The 23,105-nt window shown below is 45.2% G+C and overlaps 1 protein-coding gene across 3 annotated transcripts in view; it reads right to left on the bottom strand.

Annotated features, from left to right (window-relative positions):
• Window positions 1-23,105, bottom strand: part of CAMK1D (calcium/calmodulin dependent protein kinase ID) — a 236,106-nt gene that overhangs the window by 25,373 nt on the left and 187,628 nt on the right. For all 3 annotated transcript variants that reach the window (XM_074573301.1, XM_074573302.1, XM_074573299.1), the window contains exons 5-7: window positions 19,566-19,692; window positions 10,483-10,558; window positions 386-498 (exon numbers count right to left, since the gene is read on the bottom strand). In XM_074573301.1, the coding sequence (XP_074429402.1) occupies window positions 386-498; window positions 10,483-10,558; window positions 19,566-19,692 (316 nt within the window). The remainder of the gene's footprint in view (window positions 1-385; window positions 499-10,482; window positions 10,559-19,565; window positions 19,693-23,105) is intronic.

Here is a 23,105-nt window from a genome sequence, read left to right as displayed (position 1 = left end):
GACCTGCAGTACAGTTTCAGTAATGGAGCTCAACCAGTTTACCTTCTTATTAGCAATGACACAAGAAAAATCTGCATTTTATTTGGATATGATGAAGTTAAACTGATTTGTCTTCCCGGGACAGTCTTCTGCTACCTTCACCTTCTGTCGCAGCTATGTTTTCGCACTTTGCATGTGACCAGATAAATTGGTACTTAATTTGCTCTCCTGCAGAAATAACCTCCTGTAATCATTTGAGCTGAAAAAAATGCACATTCCCAATGGTTTTCAGTTAAAGGGAGCCCCACACATGATGGAGGTGCATTCTCATGCCCATCGAAGGCTATCTGCAACAGGCATGCATGCACAAATGGCTGTTGCAATTAAATGAGCAGTAGATTCTTACCAGACTCGGAGATGTCATCCCAGTATGGAGAGTCAAACTCATACTCCGCCTTAAGGATCTGCTCGAAGAGTTTGGAGTCATTTTCATCATAGAAAGGGGGATATCCACAGAGCCTAACAGAGAACAAGAAAAGACACACATGACCCTCGGATCCATCTCGGCCAAGAAGGTGAGAAAGAGGGAGGGAGAAGGAGAAACTCTTGTTTAAGACTCGCCCCAATAAGTTTTCAAGCAGGCAAGCACTACCATGAGAGAAGTTTGTTCAGGGACACGTAAACCCACTTCTGGAGATTTGCACCATCCTGGACAAAGAGGAATTCTGCATGGAAAGCTGGTGCTGTTGACCCTACACTGACATATGCAGAAATCCTGGCCTCCCTCTGCATGCTTTTGGGTGTTTAGCCAATAGTTTTATTACACAGCCATGAGAGTTTCCATCCTTTTCTGTACATGTGGTAAGAGGAGCTTTCATGGGCTACACCCTACATCCACAGAGCTTCAGTCCCTTTCACCCCTCCGAATAACCATTCCCCATCCATAGGTCTTCCCCATACTGGCTTCACTGCTCTGGTTGTCCTTCTGGACTGTTCTCACCCAACACCTTACAGAAGCCACCTACACCGGCTTCACTCTCTCACAGATGGCAGAGAGGCAGTGCAGTGGCTCTGCAGACACATGGGGGCTGCAGAGCCCTGGGAACTGAGGACACACAAGAGGTGACAACACCTACCCAGCCACCTGCCTGGCATCAGGACGGGCTTTGAGCACAACTTGTGGTCTCTGTATTGGGTAAGAAATCATAGCCATATAGGAAGGTTTGCTGTACATCTGGAGAGCCATTGGCCACCTGCATGGACCTATTCTCCAACACAATGGAGAGGAAGAGCTGGTGCAAAGCAGGACAAGGAGGCCCATGGAGCTATCAGGCAGAGGGCAGGACGCATCTGCAGGTTGTGCTGCGCTCTGCGTCCCCAGGCACAACAAGGAGGACATCTGGGAGTCACTCCACCTCTGCAGCAGGGCTGTACAAGGAGGCCCCAACAGGCCGCTGTTGGGGAGACACATGGAGAGCCTCTCCTTTTGTCACTTCTGCAAGCGATTTTGCTGCCCACATCAAATTGCCTACCTTGCCTAAGGCTAACAACAGTCCTGACCTGCTTTTCAGTATTTATAATCAGACTTCCCAGAAAACCTAGCCCCGGAACAAGCAGGACATTGGATGTTATTTGCCTAATTTGAGCTAAAACACTGAGGGTGCACCCTCCCAGCGCTGCAGACAGCTGGATAGTCACTCCGCCAAGGAAGGGCTCCTCCAGCCCTGCAGACGCCGAGCAGGGGAAAAGCCGCATCTGGCCCTGTGTTAAGCAAATGCAGTGATAAAACGCGTGTGTCAGAGATCTCTCGCGTCCAGCCGATGCTGCATGCAGTCCGTGGACTGTCTGTCCATCTCTGGGCAGACACGCCCGCAAAGATACCCCTTCCTCAAGGTTTCATACCAAGGTTGCAAAATGTCAGATTTACTGCTGAGGATGGTCCAAGGTTTTAGCAAACCCATCCTGCTCGCAGTTAAACAGGCCCTTCTGCCTGTATTGTCCCTCTATAAAGATGTCCCGTTTTTTAGCTCTTATCTCTAGTCTATGGTGTAAATTATTCTGTCACATACAATGCTGGTATTGAAATGATCTTTTTCCTACAGTTTTCCTAAACGCTGTGTCAGTCAACCTCAATAAAGTGTTTAAATGCAGAGAGACAGCCATTATAAAGAGGCTGAAGATCCAGCTGAAACATTACGCTGTAGCAACAACGGAGCAAGGGTGAGGGGAACTGTAAGAAATTAAGTACTCGAGTTATTTATAACCCAAAGCCAGCCGTCTGCCCTGGAGGTTATTTGAACCAACTCAACACGTGAGGGTGAAAGGAGCAATGTTTTGTTAGCTCTGAAGAGCCAGTGAGCTTAATAAATAATTTAAATGCTGAGTGAGGTGTTGATCTGTGTCCGATCCATGTTAACCTGGAAGAACTCTACTGAGACTTGCAGCATTATCATGAATCCACTGTGGTTCGACTCAACCAGAAATCTCTCTCTTTATCTTGCAAAAGCAGATGAGCCAGTCCTCATTTGTGTCCCACTGGATGACTGCCATTATCAAAAGCAAGTAAGATAACTTCATGCCAGACAAGCCTTTGCGTTGGGAGCAGAACTGCCTGCCTACTTAACGGGCACGTGCTTATGTATGGGTCTCGATGCAGCAACTCCTATGTGAAACCCAGTGGTGGAAGTGGCGTATGAGAAGGGCCACTAAAAGCAATTAAAAGCAATTTAAGCAAACACCAAAAAGCCGCTATCCGCCTGGATAACGAGGGAAAAACATCTGGCAACCTAATGCAGAAACTGGATCCACAACCGGCATCCAGGTCTACAGGTATCTATGAGGAACGCTTATACAACTTGCTTTAATGTAATAAATGTCAATGCTCAGGTCCCACTGTCTTGGGGGAGGAAGCACACAAACTGATTTTCACCTTCCTCCTCTTTTGTCACAGCCCTCAAGATTTCGGGTGCTTTACTGAGGGGCTTGGCAAGGCTGGGGTTGCCAGCACCAGCACTGCAGCGGCTGGGATGGCCGCTGGGGTAGAGATGCCCAGGCTGGAGGAAAACAGCTCCTCCAAAGTCACTCGGAACCATCGCTCTGTCCCTCTTCCCTGGGGGAAGAAGGGGGCTCCGTATAAGAAGCCTGACAGCCCTTCATTAATTTCTTGCCTTCCTCAGCACTTTCCTTAAACAAAACCAAACCGCTCCGATAAAGCATTTTCAGGCGAGCAGACAGCTCTGCGCATGCCGAGGCGCTGGCAGGCTGCTCCGGAGAGAGAAATAACTCTCTTAAAATGTGCACTGTACTAATTACCTTGGCAAAGGTACAAGAGCACAAGTTAGGGCTGATGTGATTTATACACGCTCGCGGCAGCAAAAGGCAGGGGCGAACTGCTGAGCAGCGCAGAGCTGGAGGGCAACAACCCCACGAGGGGCGGGAGTAGAGAGACACAAACCCCAGCAAGAGCCCCAGCCTCTCCAGATCCTTTCAATCCCTTTCCTAAACACATCCAGCTCTTCCCCTGCTCCTCTGCATGGCTTGAGTATCTACACATGTTTGGGGTATCCACCTCTGTGTCTGGGAGGTCACCGCAGGAGCAGGTGCTGGGAGGGCTGACGCACAAGGAGAGCCAAAGTCATATCAGGACTGCTGGGAGCTGGGAAGAGGGCAGAAAACAGTCTTTTTTAGCACTGATTTTCCCTTGCTAGTGAGAGCTTGAGAAGTGTTAGTCGCTATTACACATCATGGGCAGGGACATCTCTCCAAACCATCCCTTTCCCTGAGAGCAGACTGAGTGCAGGGCACTGGTCCTGGCTTGGCCAGGGCTGGGGATGAACCTCCTGCAAAGGAGGACCCAAGGATGCTCCTCCAGGAGGCAAATCATTGAGGATTATAACAGAAAGCACGGGAGAAGGGAGCAAGCTCCTTAAGTCAGAGGAGGTGGCATGTGGGAGGGGAACACCAGGACATCCTGGCACAGAGAGGGGGTGGGACCCAAAATATAGGCTGTCTTGCTGTCCTTCCCCTTAAAATCAGAGCTTAGGAAGACACAGAAGTTTTAACGTTACTTACTGTAATGTTTTAAGGTTACTTACTTCAATGTTTTAAGGTTACTGGCTTTGCAGTAAGGGATGGGAAAGCCCCAGTCAATTAGCCCAACGTGCAATTTATGGCTGGAGGAAATCTTGCTGGACTTCCAGTAACTGGGCCACCATCCAAAGTCCGTAATAAGTTTTTATTTAATTCCTACAGAATCAAAATCCCACCGACTTAATTTCCATCTGCTGGGACATTTCTGTGTGAAAAAAATGACCTCACTATCAGGGGTTCTGCTGCTTTTCTTTAGATATGCAGAAATACAAAAATAACCCCTCTGTCTTCAATGTGAAAAAATCCTGCATTGTCCTGGGGGAGCTTCAGGCAGCTATTAGTTGTCATCATTTTCTTTCAGTTTCACCAAATAAAAGCTTTTTGGAATTATTTAGCAATCTTATCACATCAACAACAGGTTTTCCCTTAACGTCCTATTCCCAGTCTTGCCTTAAAAAGAATGGGAGGCAGGTAAGAAAAACACAGGTGGGTATACAAAAGAAAGATCTTGCCAGAAGTCATTTCTAGAAGCCATCGGGAGAGCACAAGAGGAATAGCAGGAACATCTTCTCCTCACCAGACAGAGAAACAAACCCCATGCAAGCTCTCATGACATATTGAGAATGATATTAAAGACTAAATAACCCATTCGCATGGTCAGTGTACAACCCGCGACACGAGGGGCACTGGGGTTAGTTTTACAAACAATTCTATAGTGAGATTAGAGCAAAGAATTCAGGAAGTGCTCAACGACTTGAGATGTATGGTGTGGGAAGTAATCCAAGTGCTATTTATAGGAAGAAACACATGTATTTCTTCTTATTTTGGGAATGGACCCTCATATTGGCTGACACTGGTGCCCTCACACAACTGTGGACAAGGACATATTAGCATGGGGAATAAAAAATAAATTAAGAAGCAAGCAATGAGGAACAACCATTTGGGGTTGTTTTCCCAGTGTTTAACTGTGTTATCCTGAGCAATCCAACACGTCCATGTACATTTTGCCTCCACTAATTCTCCTTCTAGTACCAAACAGGAACATTATTCCTCTTTTTCTGGCTTAGGCTTGTGTGTGACGCAGGCGAGATGCCTGACCAGCTTTTCCTAATGCATGGCTCCAGGACGATGGTGGAAACTTCTTTGGGAATATTATACTTTGTACCGTCCCGGGTTAATCCTTCCATAAAAACGTCACGGACGAGTTCATGCACACCTAGCTGAAAATCAAAAGCAACTCAGCAGCAAAGTAGTAGATTTATCTCCAGACAATCACTGTTTATAAAGAATGGTAACAAACCAGTAGTTCTCTTGTCCTACCAACGAACAGAATCAGAAGAAAACTCAGGGCAAAATGTGTTCAGCCCAGCGCCGAAGAGACAGGAGGCGTCGCGTATGAATAACCAGGGGCTGAGGCAGAGCATTCTGTGGCCCCGGGCAGCTTTCCAGCTTTGGAACATGATTTTGTATTTTTTGCATAAATAAACTTAATCTTCTCTGTATCAGGTATGCATGCAATCAGTATTTTAGCTCCCCAAGCTGTTGTAACCCCCTCATGTGACCCAGACCAGGTCCAAAATCCAGCTGCTGGGAACCCAGTCGCCTCTTGCTCTTCTTACACTTTATGTTTTTAGGCTGAACACGTATCAAAACTACCGTGTGATAAATAGAAAGCCGAGCTCAACAGCGAGGCTGTTTCAAATTGAGAAATGTTGCAACTGGAATATCAGGAAATTTCAGGCTGCTAAAATTAGTTGGTGTGAATAATGACTTCTCATGCAAAACAGGTTTTGATAAAAACTCCGCTGGTGCAGCCTCTGCAATCTGGCTGTCATTAACGAGAAACATTAGAGACTGGCACTGAAACAAAGGTATTCTTTCCTAAGACATCCTTCACCTTGCGTATCACAGAAACAAATATTAGTCCAGAGCGTTGGTGCCGCCGAAACAGTTTGTTCTTCCAGTGTCATAAACTGAAGGCTCTCATGTGGGACCAAGCTTGTGTCTGGAGGCACTCAAACCACTTATAGTAATAACAGCTCAAAGCATCTTTAATTTATGCCTGGCTTCTGTGTTGGAGTCCCCAGAGTTTCCATCTTCTTAAATGACAACAGCCTGGTTCAGAGGGGCTGCGAGGATTCGTGGGAGATGTGGGGAGGTGACTCAGGATGATGTGCTTGGATTGCCCTATGCATAAGTATGTCTCCAACTGGTTTGGGCACAGGCAAGTAGCTCCAGCTGTGCTGACTGGGGAGCTGGAAACGGCATATCTAGACAGATGTGGTGATATATTGGAATTAATAACTCCTGCTCAGGGCAGGATTGACTACCAGCATCGCACTAGGGTGGCTATGCTGCTGGTGCTTGTGGCGTCTCAGCGCCATGCCGCGCAGTGAGCTCTGCCACCTCCAGTGGTGTGGCACCAGAGACAGCAAACTTAGATGTTAAACGTGTGCCCATCGCTGGTGGTATCAGACACTCCAGCAGAGTTGCTTTCTTCCAGCTTAGGGAAGGACCCCTCCTCCTCTCCGTCTTACTGTACCCCTGACATCCATTTTACGAGGCCATGTCTGCAGTTTCTGGCTATTTCTGGCAGCCAGGATGAGATCCCGTTCAAGACTAGGACACATAAGATGTGGGCTGGGCTAGCAAGCTCCTATCACAGTCAACAGAGGTGGAGTCAGCGGAGACTGGAGATCGGCACAAATGTACCATAAAGCAAAGGGAACCGTACTGTGAAGGCAGGGGCCAAGTATGGAGCAGGGTGTGATCCAGTAGCCTCAGCGGGGGCATCTGGTGCTATTTGACACAGTCCATGGTGTCCCACTTGGCTTCCATCTGCCACTCCAGCAGGAAGGTCTTCACAGTGATTTAAACTTGACAAATCCATGTGGCTGTCCTGGACACCCCAGCGTGGCACTAAACATGTATGTTTAGGCAACTGAACGGCACATCCTGGTGAAATGAGTGTTTGCATCGACCCATCTGGGGGTGAGGTGCCCACAAGTAGAGCCCAGTGCCACTGCAGAAGCTGTCAAGTGCTTAGGACCCTTGTCCCCAGCTGGCAGGTATGCCAGGAGGGGCTGGACCATCCTGCAGCCACAGCTTGAGGCTAGGTGGGACACTGTAGGTCACTGAACCAGCACTAAGCACCTACGTTAGGGCAACCAGAGTGAGCCCTGGAGCGCTGCTGACTGTAACAGGAGCTGAAGGATGTAGCTCACATGCAAAAATATTCAAGGAGGTGGTTTGATCTCAGACCCAATCCCACCCAAGATGTAGCAGTCTGGCAAACACATTTCTAAGCTCCTTCTACAGCAACACATTATTGCTGTTCATTTTAACTGTACATAATACAAACCGGAATCTTATTACATGAAGCACAGAAACACTGGAAAGGTTTTCTTGTCCTACAACCATGAATTCCAAGGGACTTGTTCTTACTAAACTAATTGAAGACTTCAGGGTTGGGAATTCCCCATCCAACGAATGGGGAATTTAGATTTGAGGAGTGTGTACACCTTTCTTGACAAGCCCAGCACATGTCGATTTGGAAAACAGAGCAGGAGACGACTGAGCTGAACCTTGCAGAAAGAGCACCATTGCTTGGGAATGGGTGGGGGAAGTTTATGGATGCGATTGAAACCTTCCACCTATCGAAGATATGTTCATTAACTGAGTGGTGGAGGAAATATTGCTTAGCACCGCGTCATCCATATTCCTCAGCAAGACACATAAAAGCAAGAAGTGAAATAACAAGTCTGCCAGCAAAAAGACCTTTGGTGCATGAGCCATGGTTGAATGGGACTGAAAACTTGGAGGAAAGCAGAGCCAAGTTTATCTCCAGGCACCCAGGATGCAGCAGTTCACCCCTCCTTTGGGCTGCCAGATCGACGCATATTTTCATAGTGGATATTTGACAATAAACTGAACCTGGGCAGTTGTCAAGTGTGGATGCAAGGCAGCATACTGCTGTCTTCCACCTGCATCCTCCTTCCTCCTGCTCTCTGAAGCTAGTACTCAGAAAAGTATGAAAGCAACAGAAAAGACTCTGATTGTCCTGCCATGGCTGGCAAGGACCAAAAACATCAAAAAACTCCAACCTCTTGGCCTTCCATGCTCAGGTTTGCTTGTAGAAGATGGAAAGTTTGGGTCAGCACACACCATCCTCTTCTAAAAGAGCAGTAGTGAATGGTGTGTGATGCAGCCTCCAAGGTATTTTGGCACGTCTGCTGTCTTCCTCACTGCCGTAGCATGTCCTGCTGGGCTTTGCCACAAAGTCAGAATCAGCACTGTTAATTTTTGTTTTGTTTTGCAAAAGTTTTTTCATCCTGCTATTGATGGTTGCTCCAAGATAAATCCATCCCCCTGCAAAGTTTTGTACTCAACAAGTTTTCAAATATTGATGTAGATTGGAAAGCCAGTCATACAGCTGATGTTTTTAGGCAGGACTTTGTTTTAAATAAACAAACATACATGCAAACAAATAAAGCCTTCCTATACTATCTTAGTATAAAAAAGCTATTTTGGGTAGCATATAACATGCTCAAGACTAAATGAAAATGTAAAGAACGAACATTGCACAGAATGGATAATGCAGCGATGAGGTGTGTCCTGGTAAAAATAGTTCTATTACACCATCAAAAAGTTATTCATGTTGACAAGCCATGAAATGTTTGCATAAGGAGAATGGGAACAAAGTAGGAAAGCTTTAATGCTGCGCCTCCTTGGAGCTGCTTTTTCCTTCAGCCTTGTATAACTTTGACAGTTGTGCAAAGGGGAAAAACAAAACAAAAAAAAAGACAAATCACTGGTAATGCTGGCATGAAAAGACATTTGTTTCTGCAGCAGTCACCAGCTACACAGCAGCTCTGTGCCCTCTTGCACAAAAGCAACAGGCTTGTTGTGCTCCGCGTGGTCACCCTGCATCAGCCCACAGTGACAGCCTGACCTCCTCTCGGAGACCCGCGTGAATAGCTCCTGCTTCAAAGTTTGCTGCATTCTGCAGAAGCAACCAACACGATTGTTACCTGAATGACATACATGGACTCACAAACTCGAGCCCTGAGCACAGACCACCCCATCAAGACAGGTCCCTAAGCTAGAGGGAGTCTTCCTACAGGTTCACAGACAACAAATTCTGCATTTTACTTTCAACCCAAATATTAGCAGTGATTTCATATGCTCACGCACACAGAGCTGGGTACAGATGATAGTTCCCAGAAATGTTATGGATGCCCTTTTCTGGACAGCACTAATGACCCCTGGTGACCTCAGCGGCCAGGACACCTCTCCAATCTTTCCAAGTGCTGTCACTGGGACGGGAGTTGGCTTACCTACTTCCATGGCTGAAGGTGCACCCACATCTAGAGTACTGGCTACCTCTTTCATGGAGACAAGCCTGGACATAAGGAACAACCTTTTCGCCATAAGGACAGTCAAGCAGTCGAACAGGTTGCCCAGAGATCTTGCGCAGTCTCCATCTTCAGAGGATTTCTAAACCCAACTGGATAAAGCCCTAGGCAACCTTGTATGACCTCAAGGACGGGACATCCTGAGGTCCCCTCTAATCTAAATTATCTTAGTAAGCCTTTGTGAAGAAGGGTAGCAAGTATTGTATGAGGACAGGCACTGAATCTGCATAAACATATGGGTTCTAAGACCTATCCACCACTTTGAAGAATGCACAGAAGTCCTGGTTCCATAGCTTTCTCAAGCAACCAACACTCACTCCTTTGAGGACCAATTAGCCTCATTAAAGGAGCAAATCTCAGCCATGAATGCAGAGGCATAATGGCTTGATGGAAGAGTGACAGAATTGACAGGGCAGAAATCAGCTCACCCTCTCCTATGGGACCTGATGGTTGGATGTATTTAGAAAAACAATCCCTCATTTTCAGTGAATTCTCAATACTTTGTATTATGTTTTGATGAGAATAATTCACTGCAGTACATGAAAAGCTCTTCCTCCTTATTTTCCTCTGTGCCCTCCTCAGGGAACAAAAAGCCATCATGGTGACATCTTGAGAGAGATGTCACTTCAGGATACGCCTGTGGGCATGATGCTGAGCTCTGTGGACACGGTCAAATTTGTTTCTGGTCAAAGCTAACCTCAGCAGGGGAGGGAACAGGTTCACTAGCGTCACAACCTGAACAAGCCCATACTATTGCATACCCTGTAGCTGAGGCGGGAGCAAGGATTTTTGCTTTTAAAGGGTCCTGGTTCATTTCCTATCACTTCTGCTCAAATTTCAGCCTTTACACAACTGGGAGGTGTCCAGGGTTCACATTATCCTGGGTCCCACGTGTCAGAGATTGACTTTTTTGGCCCAGAGTAAGTGGGTAATTACATGGTGGGAGAGCATGTTGCAGGTCCCAAAGCTGCCTGTGATTGAAAACCCAACAGATACTCACAGGATGTATGCGATGACCCCGATGGACCAGCAGTCCACGGCTTTGCTGTAGGGTTTCTGGGCCAGCACTTCAGGAGCTGAAAATGAAAAAGCCGAACAAGCACATGTTACAAGACCAAACATTTACATGTGGCCAAGAGGTAGAACCCTGAAACTTGAAGCTCTCTGAGACCTTGTGTTGTTGCCCTCCACACACAGCCCTTGCATTTGGAAATATCCTGATGTTTTTGAAGCTTATATTCTCACAAAGAAGGATGACTCCTAAAGTGGGGCAAATTCCCTATTTTCCGACTTCAAGGACAGAAAAAAGCAAGGCCTGAAATATGCATGAGAGGCAGAAGACCACCCCCTCGCTGTCAGAGGAACTTTAGGAGACTTGAAGGAAAACAAGGATGAGCTTTGCACTGGTGCTGAGATGCACATTCACCCTGACAGTCTCACAGCTCCACCACATCGTGCTGCCAAACAGGGGATTCCAAGAGGCAACTCGGAAAGTGCAGGGTGTCAGGGAGGCGATGAGTTAGGTCTGCAGGAGAGGAAGGAGAGCTGCCATCGTTCCTCCCAACAGCTGCCTTCTGAATCCTGCTGGAGGTCGGGGGAGCCATTTGTCCTTCTGCCTCTGGGAACACAGACACCTCCGAGGGAGAAACGAAACGTAGCAGGAATTGGACACACACACAAAGGAGCTGAGCCTTCTGCCTCTACAGCCTTCAGCCACCAAAGTCTGAATTTTGCTAAAAGTGAGAGCCTGGGCATTTATTGAAACTCTTTGTGGGTCTGCTTTCCTGTCTTACACCAGTGAGAGTTAAAAAGGTGCATTCTTTTGTTTGGGAGCCTGAAGTATTTTGTTTTCCCTATTGGGACCTTTCAGTGCAAATGCTTAAACCTAAATTTTAAAACCCTGTGACTCTAATCTTTTTCACGTAAAGAAGCTTTTGCTTTTTTTCCAAGCAAAATGTCCACAACAATGCCAGAAATCACTGCTTGTGGCATTCCTAAAGCAGACTTGCCACACTGGGTTTTAAAAAGCACAGTATTTCCTCTGAGTACTTCGGAGTTCAAATGCTACCAAAAAATTCATGAAGGAGCAAGTTCCAGGAAAAATATTTCTTTGGGGTTGCACCTTCCTCTGCTAGGAGCCTTACCAGCATCAAAGCAGTTAGTTACTTGAAGAACAGTGAAAAAAACTGGGAAGCACATAAATGTATTAGAACTTGAGCCTCACATTTGGTTGCTACATATGCTTTGGTGTACTGATAAGGACTCTTCAAAGAGTTATCTTGTTAAGCTAGACAAGTCAACAAAACTAAGGTCAAAACTGCAAGCAAGGAAGGGAACAGGAAGCAATAATTAGAAACAGAAAAGATTTTCTGGTGCTTGGGCATGAGAGCTTATAGAAGGGACTGAAGGGAAGACAGTGCACAGGACAGATGAGGGCATCCACGTTGCATCTCCACGAGCAGCGGAATGATGGAAAGGCTCAGGTCACACTGGGAACACATTGTAAAAAGAAAGAAAATCCAGGGGAATGTGGGTAAAAATATAGCTGGCAGCCAGATTATGAAGACTTCTGAATAATGGGATATGACCCAGTCTGCAGTACAGGGTAAATAGTACCCCAGTCTTCAAGTTATCCATCAAACTGGGACCACTGCATGTATAAGAAATTAAAATGATGGTTCTGTTCATATATTGTTAATCCTAATACGCTGTTGTAATGTCTGAATGCTCCTATCCACTTCACGCCACAGGAAGTTTCTTCCCACCGTACCTAGCATGAACGGCTCCTAACCTGGCCCTAGGTGCTTGTCAGAAACCTGCACCCCAATTCCTGAGAAGCCGCTGGCTCCTTCCAGGACACGGGCATGCTGCTGTATCAAGATAAAGGTTAAAATGTTCTTACTACAAGAGGGGACAGAACTGTGGAAATATAAAAGGCGTCTACAGCTGGCACCCAAAGGTAACTCCTTTCCCAGCGGCCGGGGCAGGGTCTGTGTCAGCTTGGTGCTAGTCACTCTGGTGGGGTCAATTTGAAGACGAACTTGGGATAAAAGAATGAAGCACTGGAGAGTCATCATATTTGGCCTGCCACTGCCTCCCAGATAGCCTGGCAAGCTGAGACAGTCTGGCAAATTTACATTTCTCTTGTATAAAACAGCTGTTCCTCAAAGTCGCTCAAGACAACCTTCCCAGACAGCTCTCGTGTCCCTAAATCTGACTCTTTCCTTCCCGATTCATCAAAACTTGCCTCCAAGTTTTCCTCTAAAAAGAATCTTTTTTTCATAATGTGCATCAAATAAGGTCTGTGAGACTCAATGTCCTTTTTTGTTCCACCCCTTGTGACTCAATTTTGTGACAAAATATGCAGAAGAAGGGAGTTAATTTTCCCCTGTCCTTAGGTGATTAGATGTCTTCCAACTCTCCAATCCTTCCAAATTCCCAGTATTTTCTTCGCATATCTCTTCTGCCTTTGACTGTCTGCTCCCGTTTGCATCATTTTCAAGACCGGTAAACATTATACATCTTATATCCCCCAAAGAAAACATTATGCAAATGGCTCCTGAGCACTATGGATCCTAGTGAGCTCCTGACATTATACAGATATGCCGCATTAACATAACAGAAAACAAACCTGAGAGGAGGGGATGTGAGCTATATAAAGATTCTCCCTCTTAAAACATCAAAGCTGTGCTGGGGCATCTCTCTCTGTTTTAAAGGAGTGAAGAGCGCTGATAACAGACAGTTGCTGCTGCGGATGGTGGGTGTGAAGCAGGTAAGAACGCCACAGGATCAAGCCCAAAGCAAATGTGCAGCTACACCTCCCCCTTTGATAAACTTTAACGAAGGAATACAGGAGGCTTAAGTAATTATTTTAAGGCTCAATGACTGCTTTTGATTTTTGTTACAAAGAGCAGGCATGGAACAGGAACAGGAGAACACAGCTAAGCATCATCTGTCTCTGATATATGGAAAAGACGGAAATATTTAATGAGCAGAAAAACAAGTCAGAGGAGCTCTTAGAAATTATGGTAGATCAGTGCCAAGAGGCAAACGCAGGAGACGCAATGAAAAAAAATCCAAGAGCTGGCGGCATTAAAGGATCAACACAGATGACTGAGGAGACAAAACAGCAGTATGGAGAATGGGAAAGTCAAAGCTCCCATTTGTGGCGCTGGGGAAATGCCAGCTGAGTTGCCAGTACGGCACCTCCCCAGGGAATCACTGTGGGCTCAAATGCCACACAACAGTCGGCCAGAGACGGGGAAGTCAGTGAAGCAAACCCAGACCCTTCCTCTACATCCAGGAGCTGTGTTTCAGGCCAAATCAGCACTGCTGCTGGCAATACGTGGCAGGCAAAATGTTGGGTAGTGGTCCCAGGGCCTCGTCCCACCTGCAGATACATGAAGATGCGCTTCCCAGGGCACTCCACTTTCAGGCCAGATCATCTGCTGTTTTACTGTTAGGGTTGTCTTTGTTTATTTAGGTTTTATTTTTAATAGGAGAAAAAATTAAAAGGCTTGTTTCAAATGGAGGTTTTAAGACAAGGTAGAAAACAGGAACATTTGGAAACCTTTCAGAGCCGTATGCCATTACCCCTGGTGAGCGCAGCTATGCTAATAAGCTCCCTAAAAATGCGGCTGCTGGGTGCCAAAACCAGCAAGCCATGTTCTCGCAAAGAGCTCAAGTGATGGGGATTGCTGTGATACTTTAAGCCTGTTGAACAAACTGTACAAGTCATGAGGGTGCCTGTTCTTCATACCAGCCTCGTACTTAAAAGCCGTTTTCCTTCGCTCCCATGATGGTGCTACTCCCAGCAGATTTTGCTGTCTCACAAGAACTCAGTCTAATGCTATTTTCTGTGGTTTGTATGGCTTCACACAAGCTGCACGCCAGAAGGAATGAGGCATTTGAACAAAGGGCGGTGGTTTTGAAGATTCCCACAGGACTGGCAAACCAGCAGGCTGCCGTAAATGTGGGAGGAATAAAAAGATCTAACCAGGGTTAAAATAACCAGGGACCTGCTTAAGCTGGGCAGGGACATAGCTCAACTGGCCAAGCAAATTGGCCTGGTGCAAGCCAGGACTAGTAGTTCAGCTGGTAACTATTTTGATGCCAGTTTCTATCACGTAGGCAGGTCCTGCAAGTAAAGAAGGGGAAACCTGGGCTGCACAGGTAGAAGACGGCCATGAAATCTGAGGGGCAAGGTGAGTTACGGGCAACATTTGTAAGGGACACCAAAGGGAGATGGTGCCAGCCCTGTTGCTTAGGACTTGAAGGTACCATCTCAAGAAGATGGACAGAGAGGAACGACCTTGCACCACGGAGAAGATGGTGGAATGCAGAAAGGGCCAACCCAGCCCCTCTCCTGAAGACAAAGACAGTGCAAAAGCAGCATGAGGTGCCCTGCCACCATAGAAAGCGTCTTCCTCATAGTGCAAATGGGCTGAAAGGCATATGAAGCAGCTTCACCACCAGACCAGCGTCCCTCTTCCACTGACTCCTCAGATGAAAACAACTTCTTTCCCTCTCGCACAGTCCTCCAGTGTTCATCTTGTTCCGGTTGGCCAAGACTTTGCAGTTTGGTGCTGTTTCTGAAGGACAGCAGGGTTTTGGTGCAGCTCTGCTGGCTTCTTATGTTCTTATGTTCCTATTGTCCCTATTTCATGTTGCTGGGTCAGATTTACGTAGCCGTCATGGAACATAATGCAGCCAGAACCACACACAAGTAAACCCTGTTTCAGGATACAGCAATGGAGCTGAGCAATTGCACTGTCACGAGCTCGTGCCTGTGCAAACCCTGGTGAGAGCAGTTCCCATGCTTTATTTTTACTTTATTACTCATGTTACTGCCTAAACAACTCCTGGGGTGGCTTTTTGCTAATAAGGATATCCCAAAGGCTTATTGAATATTTTCAAACTTCTGACTCAAAAGATACTGAATAAGTCAAAATTCAGCATGGAAATCTATGGCTTACTTAAATGGTTTGGTCTTGCACAGGGCTGAGAGAATGATATGATCTGAAATTGCTGCTGGGTTTCTGATCTGAAAGATGTGAAATGACCTTTCATAAAAGCACTACGGAGAATAAAAAGTGACTGAGGTAGGGTGTACAGGGACCAACCACACATCCAGGGTCCAGCCCAATCCCTACGACAGGGGAATACAAGAAAATTTTACTTGAAGTTGGGTTGGGACTCAGAGCAAGAATTTTAAATCTCAGTAGGATTAAGATATTAGCAGCCACAAACACAGTTCGTAATTCAGCATTTCTGCAAAAGGAGATCAGATTGCCAGAGACAGGCTTTCTAACGTTTTTTCCCAAACTTTTCAATGTCCATAAGTGTCTTGTGAGTATAAGTCCCATCTGCAGAAGTAACCGAAGCTTTTGAGAGATGAGCTCTCATGGAAAGTAAGTCAGTGAGACCTAGCTCCCAAACAGCCAAAATCTCTTTAGAAGAATCTGCTGAATGACTGGAGTCACCTCCTCATGGGTGCCCAACTTGACATACCTCAAGGGTAACTCATTTTCAGGCAGTTTTGAACACCTTCTTCATCAAAATCAAGTTCTTTTAAACAGTCTTAAGCCGAGCAGCCCATGACAGATCACTGATGATTTATACAGATCTTGCCCATAATCACAGAGATCATGCAGGGTTTTGAAAACACTGCTTCTTCTCCAGTCTAGAAGATGGAATGGGATCCATGCAAGCCAGTCCACCCACCTAATTTACAATGAAATGAGGCGCACAAGCTCCCTCATGTTACCCAATTTAGATGCTACCAAAAAGTTGGCCACCTAGTCCCAACTAGACTCCCTCTGTAAGAAATGGAGAGAGAGATAAGAGTCTTAAGCAGATAAGAAAATGGAAGACCTTTTCATTAGAAGAGGTGGCATTATCCGACCCCCTCTTCAGTAAGTAAATATTTAGATTTACATCTTAACAAAAGTGCCCCAACTAAGCCTAATTGTGTTAAATTATCCTAATTGTTACCTTTTCACCATAGGACCAAAATCTCTGACAAAACTGAAAGGATGAGTTCTCTCAGCTCTTGCCAGTAATTGAATCTGTAAGGCAGAGCCTTAAAAGCTAACGTGCTAATGCACTACCGGCTATGCACACTTTAGATAGAACCTAATTTGATAAGTAATGCTCTGATTTTCAGAAAGAAAAGTGATATTTTTTAAAAGTTCAATTATAATTACACCCTCCCTTATTCGACGGATTTCTGAACCACATAAACAGGAATTTAGTGTCTTGGGTACCACTGTCCTTGGAGCTGAAACTAAGAAAATCTGAGTTAAAAATTGAAGCACATGGAGTTGAAAGTATATCCTGATCAGGGAAATTAGGTAGAAATGACAGGGGCCTTGCATACTTGCAAATACTCGCAAAGGGCAGCAGATATGAGTTAAGATCAGGTCTGCTACCACGTCAGAAGCTTGTCCAGCACCTTGCACAGTGGGCTCCGACTTGGTCCGCTTCCGGAGATAAGGAAGAATAAATAGTAGCAGATTTCAATGACTTCTTAACCGCACCCTGGGTGCCTTTGGCATGTGATGCATGCCTAACTTTTTTCTAGGAATTTAAAAGGAAAGTGCTATTTTGGAGAGGAAGGTCTCGGAGCATGTGACATGAATTGTAGTGCTTCGAGCTGATGGCTGATGGCTTCACCGTGGGGAAACCAAAGAAATCTGTTCCTTTTCCTGATGTTATCAGGATAGAGGGTGCCTTTGCAGCGTGAAGATAGTGCCCAGAAAAAAATGGTATTCCTGGGACAAATCTGGATCACTGTGTCATAACAACATAACTGACAAAAGTCATTAATTCCTCATAAAGTCTTGGAAAATGGGATGTTCCACATATCTTTAAAGAAAAGTGCCATGAATTACGTTGTAAGTGATGGATTCCCGAGTGTTACTTAAACGCTAGGTAAAACGGCTTGAAAAAACCCCAAAAAGAGTTGGCAGAGAGGACACTTCATGAGCCAGCACTGTGGCCTGTGTCTGCCCCAGTCGAGACGAGGACACGTATTCATGTGGTGCTGTTAAGAGGACGGACTCTTACGTTTATTTGAGGGCATTTTAAGCAGGTGCTGCAAATTGAGAGTGACGCTGGCAGGCATGAAAGCTTTTGGACGCAGAAAAAAACTGCAGATCAGGTATGCAGAAGCCATGTCATCAGGTGTAACACTCACGGAGGCCCATTTGTGGGCATCGTCACAGTGACTGACAACAACAATCTTCTGCGCTTGGAAAATGTTGTCTGGGCAACCAATTATACTTAAAAAAAAAAAAAAGAAAAAGGCTGCACTAAAGAGGAGCCGTCTCCCATGCAAAAAAGAAATAGAACAAATATTTAAAGAGGTTTTCTTTGTAAGAGAGGGGAAAAACTCCTGTCAGCACTTCAGAAATAAGCGGCCGTGACCTCTTGAACCGCGATGAGTAAATCCCGCGCTCAGCAAGGTAACAACGGGGCCTGGAGGCACTTGTGTAGCTATCAGTGCCCAGACCATGAGTAATGAGAGCTCTCAAACATCTCTCAAAGCACTACAATTCATGTCACATGCTCCGAGACCTTCCTCTCCAAAATAGCAAGTTTTCTTATGTAAATGGCACGCTGAGAGGCCGTATGAGATCACTCAGTGCCCCGGCACCATCGCGCTCCCTCATTTTCATCAACGCTTGGGCAAACATCATCTGAGCTTCCCTGCCTCTCGCAGACATATTCTAGTCAGCGCCCATTTCAGAACAAAATAAAACATGTTAATTAAGGACAGAAGAGCTGACAGCAAAAATGATGAAAATTGCTGTCTCAGCTCAATTCCTGCTAGTGCTTTGGAAGAAGATTTCCAGTCTGGTGTGATTACACAAGACAGCTATTCAGGCTGCACAGAGGGCATCCTGACTCATATGTCTTAAAATAAAAAAACGATGGGCTGATGGCTTCACTGTGGGGAAACCAAAGAAATCTGTCCCTTTTCCTGATGTTATCAGGATAGAGGGTGCCTTTGCAGCGTGAAGATAATGCCCAGAAAAAAACAGTATTCCTGGGACAAATCTGGATCACTGTGTCATAACAACGTCATCTCTGTGAGTTCTCGTACCGTGGTATCATCGGAGCTGTGAAAACACAGGTGAGGTCGCAGCTGCAAAGCAAAAGGAGCCTCTGTGTCTGACTGCTGGAAAACATCAGGTGTTTCCTACTGGAAAGAAGTGAGACAAATCTACCCCTGGGGAAGCCACTGTCATTTTAGTTTCACGGATTTCATGGGTACCCCAGAGATTAATTTTAGTGCCTCAGCTGACTAGCTTGGTATCGTAGGAGGCACAGCCTTGCTGGATGTCTCATGCATGAATCGAGCTTTTTAAACAGTGTTTGCTCAAACAGACCCTGTCATCACCTGCCATATAATTCTCTTATTCAGTTACTTTAACTTTTTTAAAAGGATGCTGGTAAACACAACGGTAATCAGTGGCCAGGTGCAATCACTCCCGAATGGACAAAATACCAAGGAATAAATGATAGTAAGCAATTTGATACTGTCCAGGAAGGCTTGGGGATCTAAAGAGCTTCTGGATACTGACATCTAGGAGTCAGTAACTTAATGTGGTTACAACAGAGGATGACTGAACATGTCTGAATAAATGTAGCTCTTTCGTTTTACTGTCTTCTATCAGGGGAATCTGGCAAGTACTGTCCTTTATGATTAAAATAACGTTATATTAGGTAAAGCTTCTTGATTTTATAGGTGCTTGAAGAAGCGATGCATTTGAGGATATTCTTCACATGCTCCTAATTTAGCTTTAGGCAGTGTCTTTGAGAAGACATATTTTGCAAAAGATTAAAATGATGAAAGTGAAACCCACGGTCCCTGAGCTGGCTGGCAGCATGCGGACCCAACATAGAAGAGCACACAAGACAGAGCACCAGCAACTTCTGAAATGTCTAGTTCTAACGAACACCTGTAAAATCTCACGTGTTCTATGAAATGGCGCTGGAAAATAAGTATTATTCCCTTTTCACTATGTGTCCGTATTGCGGATGGGAAGAGTGGACAGACAGTATAATCAAATCTCTTACCAACATAGCCAGGAGTCCCGCAGGCTGTGGACATCACATCTCCTTTACCCTCCATCTTTGACAATCCAAAGTCACTGATCATGATTTTTGATTCTTCATCCTGGCTGTAGTAAAGCAGGTTCTCGGGCTAGAAAGGAGAATAAGCGTTTTGAATATGTAAATCCGGTAACAAGGTCTGTTGGCTGATGCTTTGCATTTAATACAATCCTTAGTTACATCATATGCCAATATAGTTTGGTTCCCCTAAATCCTAACGAGTTGCTCTTAAAACCTGTATGGAGATGCTCTCCAGACTCCTGTATGCCAACTAACAGAAGAGGCTGACACCTTGAGCTTTGAGTAACTTTCCTGGGATAATGAACCTCTCCTTTGGCAAGCCAAATAAGAATGAAGGCTCGTCCCTTACTTGTGAGATGTGTCTGACATATTATCACCTCAGAGTGATAAAACAGGAGGATTAATTTGAAGGCAGGTAAATTTAGTAAATCCAGGTAGTGTAATGAAAAAAATTTATACAGCACTTACTTACTTAAAAAAAGAAAAAGGAAAACAGTAGGTATTAGAGAATTTTTGTACCTTCTGCACTGGAAATAAACTATTATGAGAGAGGAAATGCCTTTTCAGTTAACAGAGTTACAGCAAGGATGTTTTAGCTAGAGCTGATTAGGAAAAAATGCTACCGCACTAAGTGCAGAGACTTGTTTATGCTGAGAGGAAACAAGAGTCACCCCACAAAGCCCTGTGACATCAGGCGGGTTGGAGGGCCCAACCAAACTCCATCTGCGACAGGGCAGTCCTCCATCCATGTGTTTTGAATGTGCCACTGCTACACAGCAAAGCTCTCACCACGTGCTGTGAGAGCACACTTCTTCCCCTACTTAATATCTGCGCTCACAACAAAGGTCCAGCATCTGCTGGCACTCTGACAGCCTGGTGGTAACAGGGTACCATTGCACCACCTGGACCTTGGGGTCTTCATGGATAAAAGTGGTGGCTACCCAACATTGTGACATAACTCCGGTGTAGACTTTTGCCCAGAAGCTGGTACAAACGCCCACCCGCATGCGACACATTTTGTCTCTCAGCCCGCTGTGCGCTCCAGGAAACGGGGAGAAGCAGCTGGGGCCACACAACATCATCAGACTCCCTGGGACACATCCAAGCTTGGATTTGTAAGGAGGAGCAATTGCACTGCAGCAGCACCTCCTGGCTTCCCTCCTCCATCGCCATAACCTCCTGCCCTGGGGAAAGGGGGGGACAAAGACGCGCTGAGGGGTGATGTTGCCTCCGCTCTACTCTGAGGTTCCTGTTCAGCTTCAAGAGGAAGTTAAAGCACTTTTTGGCCCCCCAGCTCCACTATGAAGCCACGCAGTGATGGCTTTATCCATGGGACGTGATGGCCGTGAGAGAATCCACAAGCTGCATCCCCAGCCGTGAGCAGCTGGGACTGAGGCAAAAAGGGAAACGATTCTATTTGTAAAAATCATTATGAAGTACCGTTTATGTTTTTTCTCATGATATCTTGTAAGTCCAGTGCTTTAACTGGCCTTTACAATGCTGACGCTGCTTTCAGGGACCACAGGGGTCAGTTCTATGCCATGGTCTGCCTTTTGTTGGAGTTACTCCTGATTTTCACTGGTGCGCTTCTGGTCTGCTGAGGGGTTATTAGAGCTGGTACTCAGGGAAAGACAATTATTTCTCAAAGATTTCTGCAAACTCACCTCAGGCCCTCACTGAAGGCCAAGAGTCCCATTCATTTAAAACTTAAACTCATTTAAAACCTAAACTCATTTAAAACCTGTCTAAAAGGAAGAACTCTGTACAAAGTGGAGCTGCTCGAGCCTTTCAGTCCTTTTGACTTCCTTGGACTTCATCTGCTGCCATCTCTTGTTATCTGCTGCTGCGTTGTTTAGATTAGAGACTTGGAGCACAGATCTGCTTTTCCCAACTACGGCATGTGCTATTTTGGAAACTGAATAACACATAATTACAATAAATAATTGTTATAGATGTTTCAAGGGTTGTATTTTTGTAGAGTGGATTCTTTCCCAGAGTTTCATTTTGGGGATCACAATTCAAAACTTGCACTTATCATGATATTTTGGGATCATAAAAAGCCTTATTATATCCGTATTTTTGCCATCATGGTATGTTTGTGCTAACAGAAATTCACAGTAGGTGTTCCTCATACACCATATTTTATGAGTCATTTTAACAACTGATACGGTACTGATGAAGACTTTCAAACAAAAAGAAAGAAAGAGAAAAAGAGCCAGTCTTTGCCCCAAAATACCACTGGAAAAGGTTGGTAAATTCAGTGTGTCCTTACATAAACTCTGAAAGTAATTTGTAGATGAATCCACTTCCCAATTACCAGATTTTATTATAGGAACTTTTAAATAAGATTAATCTGCTTTAAAGTCAGAGCTACAGCCCTCCTTTAAATTATAAAGGCAGGAATATTAAGAGCTCATACAATGGAGTATCTGAATTAAGAGGACTCAGACCTCCCTCCAAAACCTCGGGTTGCAGAAAGAAGCCTGAAATTATTTCCTACAAACTGAACTTGAGAGAAAGCCGGTCATGTTAAAATACTAAACAATGCTTCCATACGGAAGTGCAACGGAACTCTAATAAATATGAGAATATTTTTATGTACTTCAGGAAATGAGTGGGAACTGAGGGCAGCACATGAAGACCACGGGAGACAGAAGACTAACCCATGCCTTGTTACAAAAGAACCCATTATTTAGGACTGTTAGGGCTAAATTGCATAACGATGAGGAGGAAATACTGTTTGTGGACATCGGTATATATTTTCCTTCAGCATATTCAAAGTTTTGCCTTAAAAATGTGCCAAACGAATACTTTAAAAAATATATTTCTACTTTCTATTCTTCTACTGTATATTTCGAAGTGAAGCTCATAGGATGACCACTTCTGGCAGAAGTGTCCAGGGCTGAGGCAAGTCCCTTGCAGCAGTAAGGTGTGAAAAAGCTCGCAATCCTGCAGGATCCGCCCCTGCACAGCAAAAAGATTCACATCTGGAGTCAAAGAGTGGCAGAAGGAAATGACTGTGTTGAGGTTTTCGCAAAACGAGGCCATGACTGCCTGTCCTGGGCACAGCTCCACCTTGGAGAACTGTGCTGCTGGTGGTTACGTGGGTAACAGGCTCTGTTTTGGCCCCCCCCCAACCATCACATCTTGGAATAATCCTTTTACTCCAGGCAGCATTTCACATCAGCACTACTTTTGGAGGAGATAAAAAGCAAATAAATAGTATCTCTCATCACTACAATTTTTCATCCATCTTAAGGCAAAGCAGTGAAGTCATGTTCTCGGCACTACGACCTCCGCTAAGAGGACCTGCCAAGAATTGCAAACATGCAGTTTAATATTAGACCATATTAAAAATACAATTGATCTAAAAATACATTTAATTAAAAATTGTATTTAAGAAGTAAAAACAAAAATAAGTAATAGGACTTCTTTGTGGCTTTTGCGGTTCTTGACTCTATTAATGATCATTAAGCCTTTACA

The sequence above is a fragment of the Larus michahellis genome, chromosome 1, assembly GCF_964199755.1.
Source record: "Larus michahellis chromosome 1, bLarMic1.1, whole genome shotgun sequence".
In the NCBI taxonomy this organism is placed as follows: Eukaryota; Metazoa; Chordata; class Aves; order Charadriiformes; family Laridae; genus Larus; species Larus michahellis.
The sequence above is the reverse complement of the archived record's forward strand: the minus strand, read 5'-3'. Positions and strand labels throughout refer to the sequence as shown.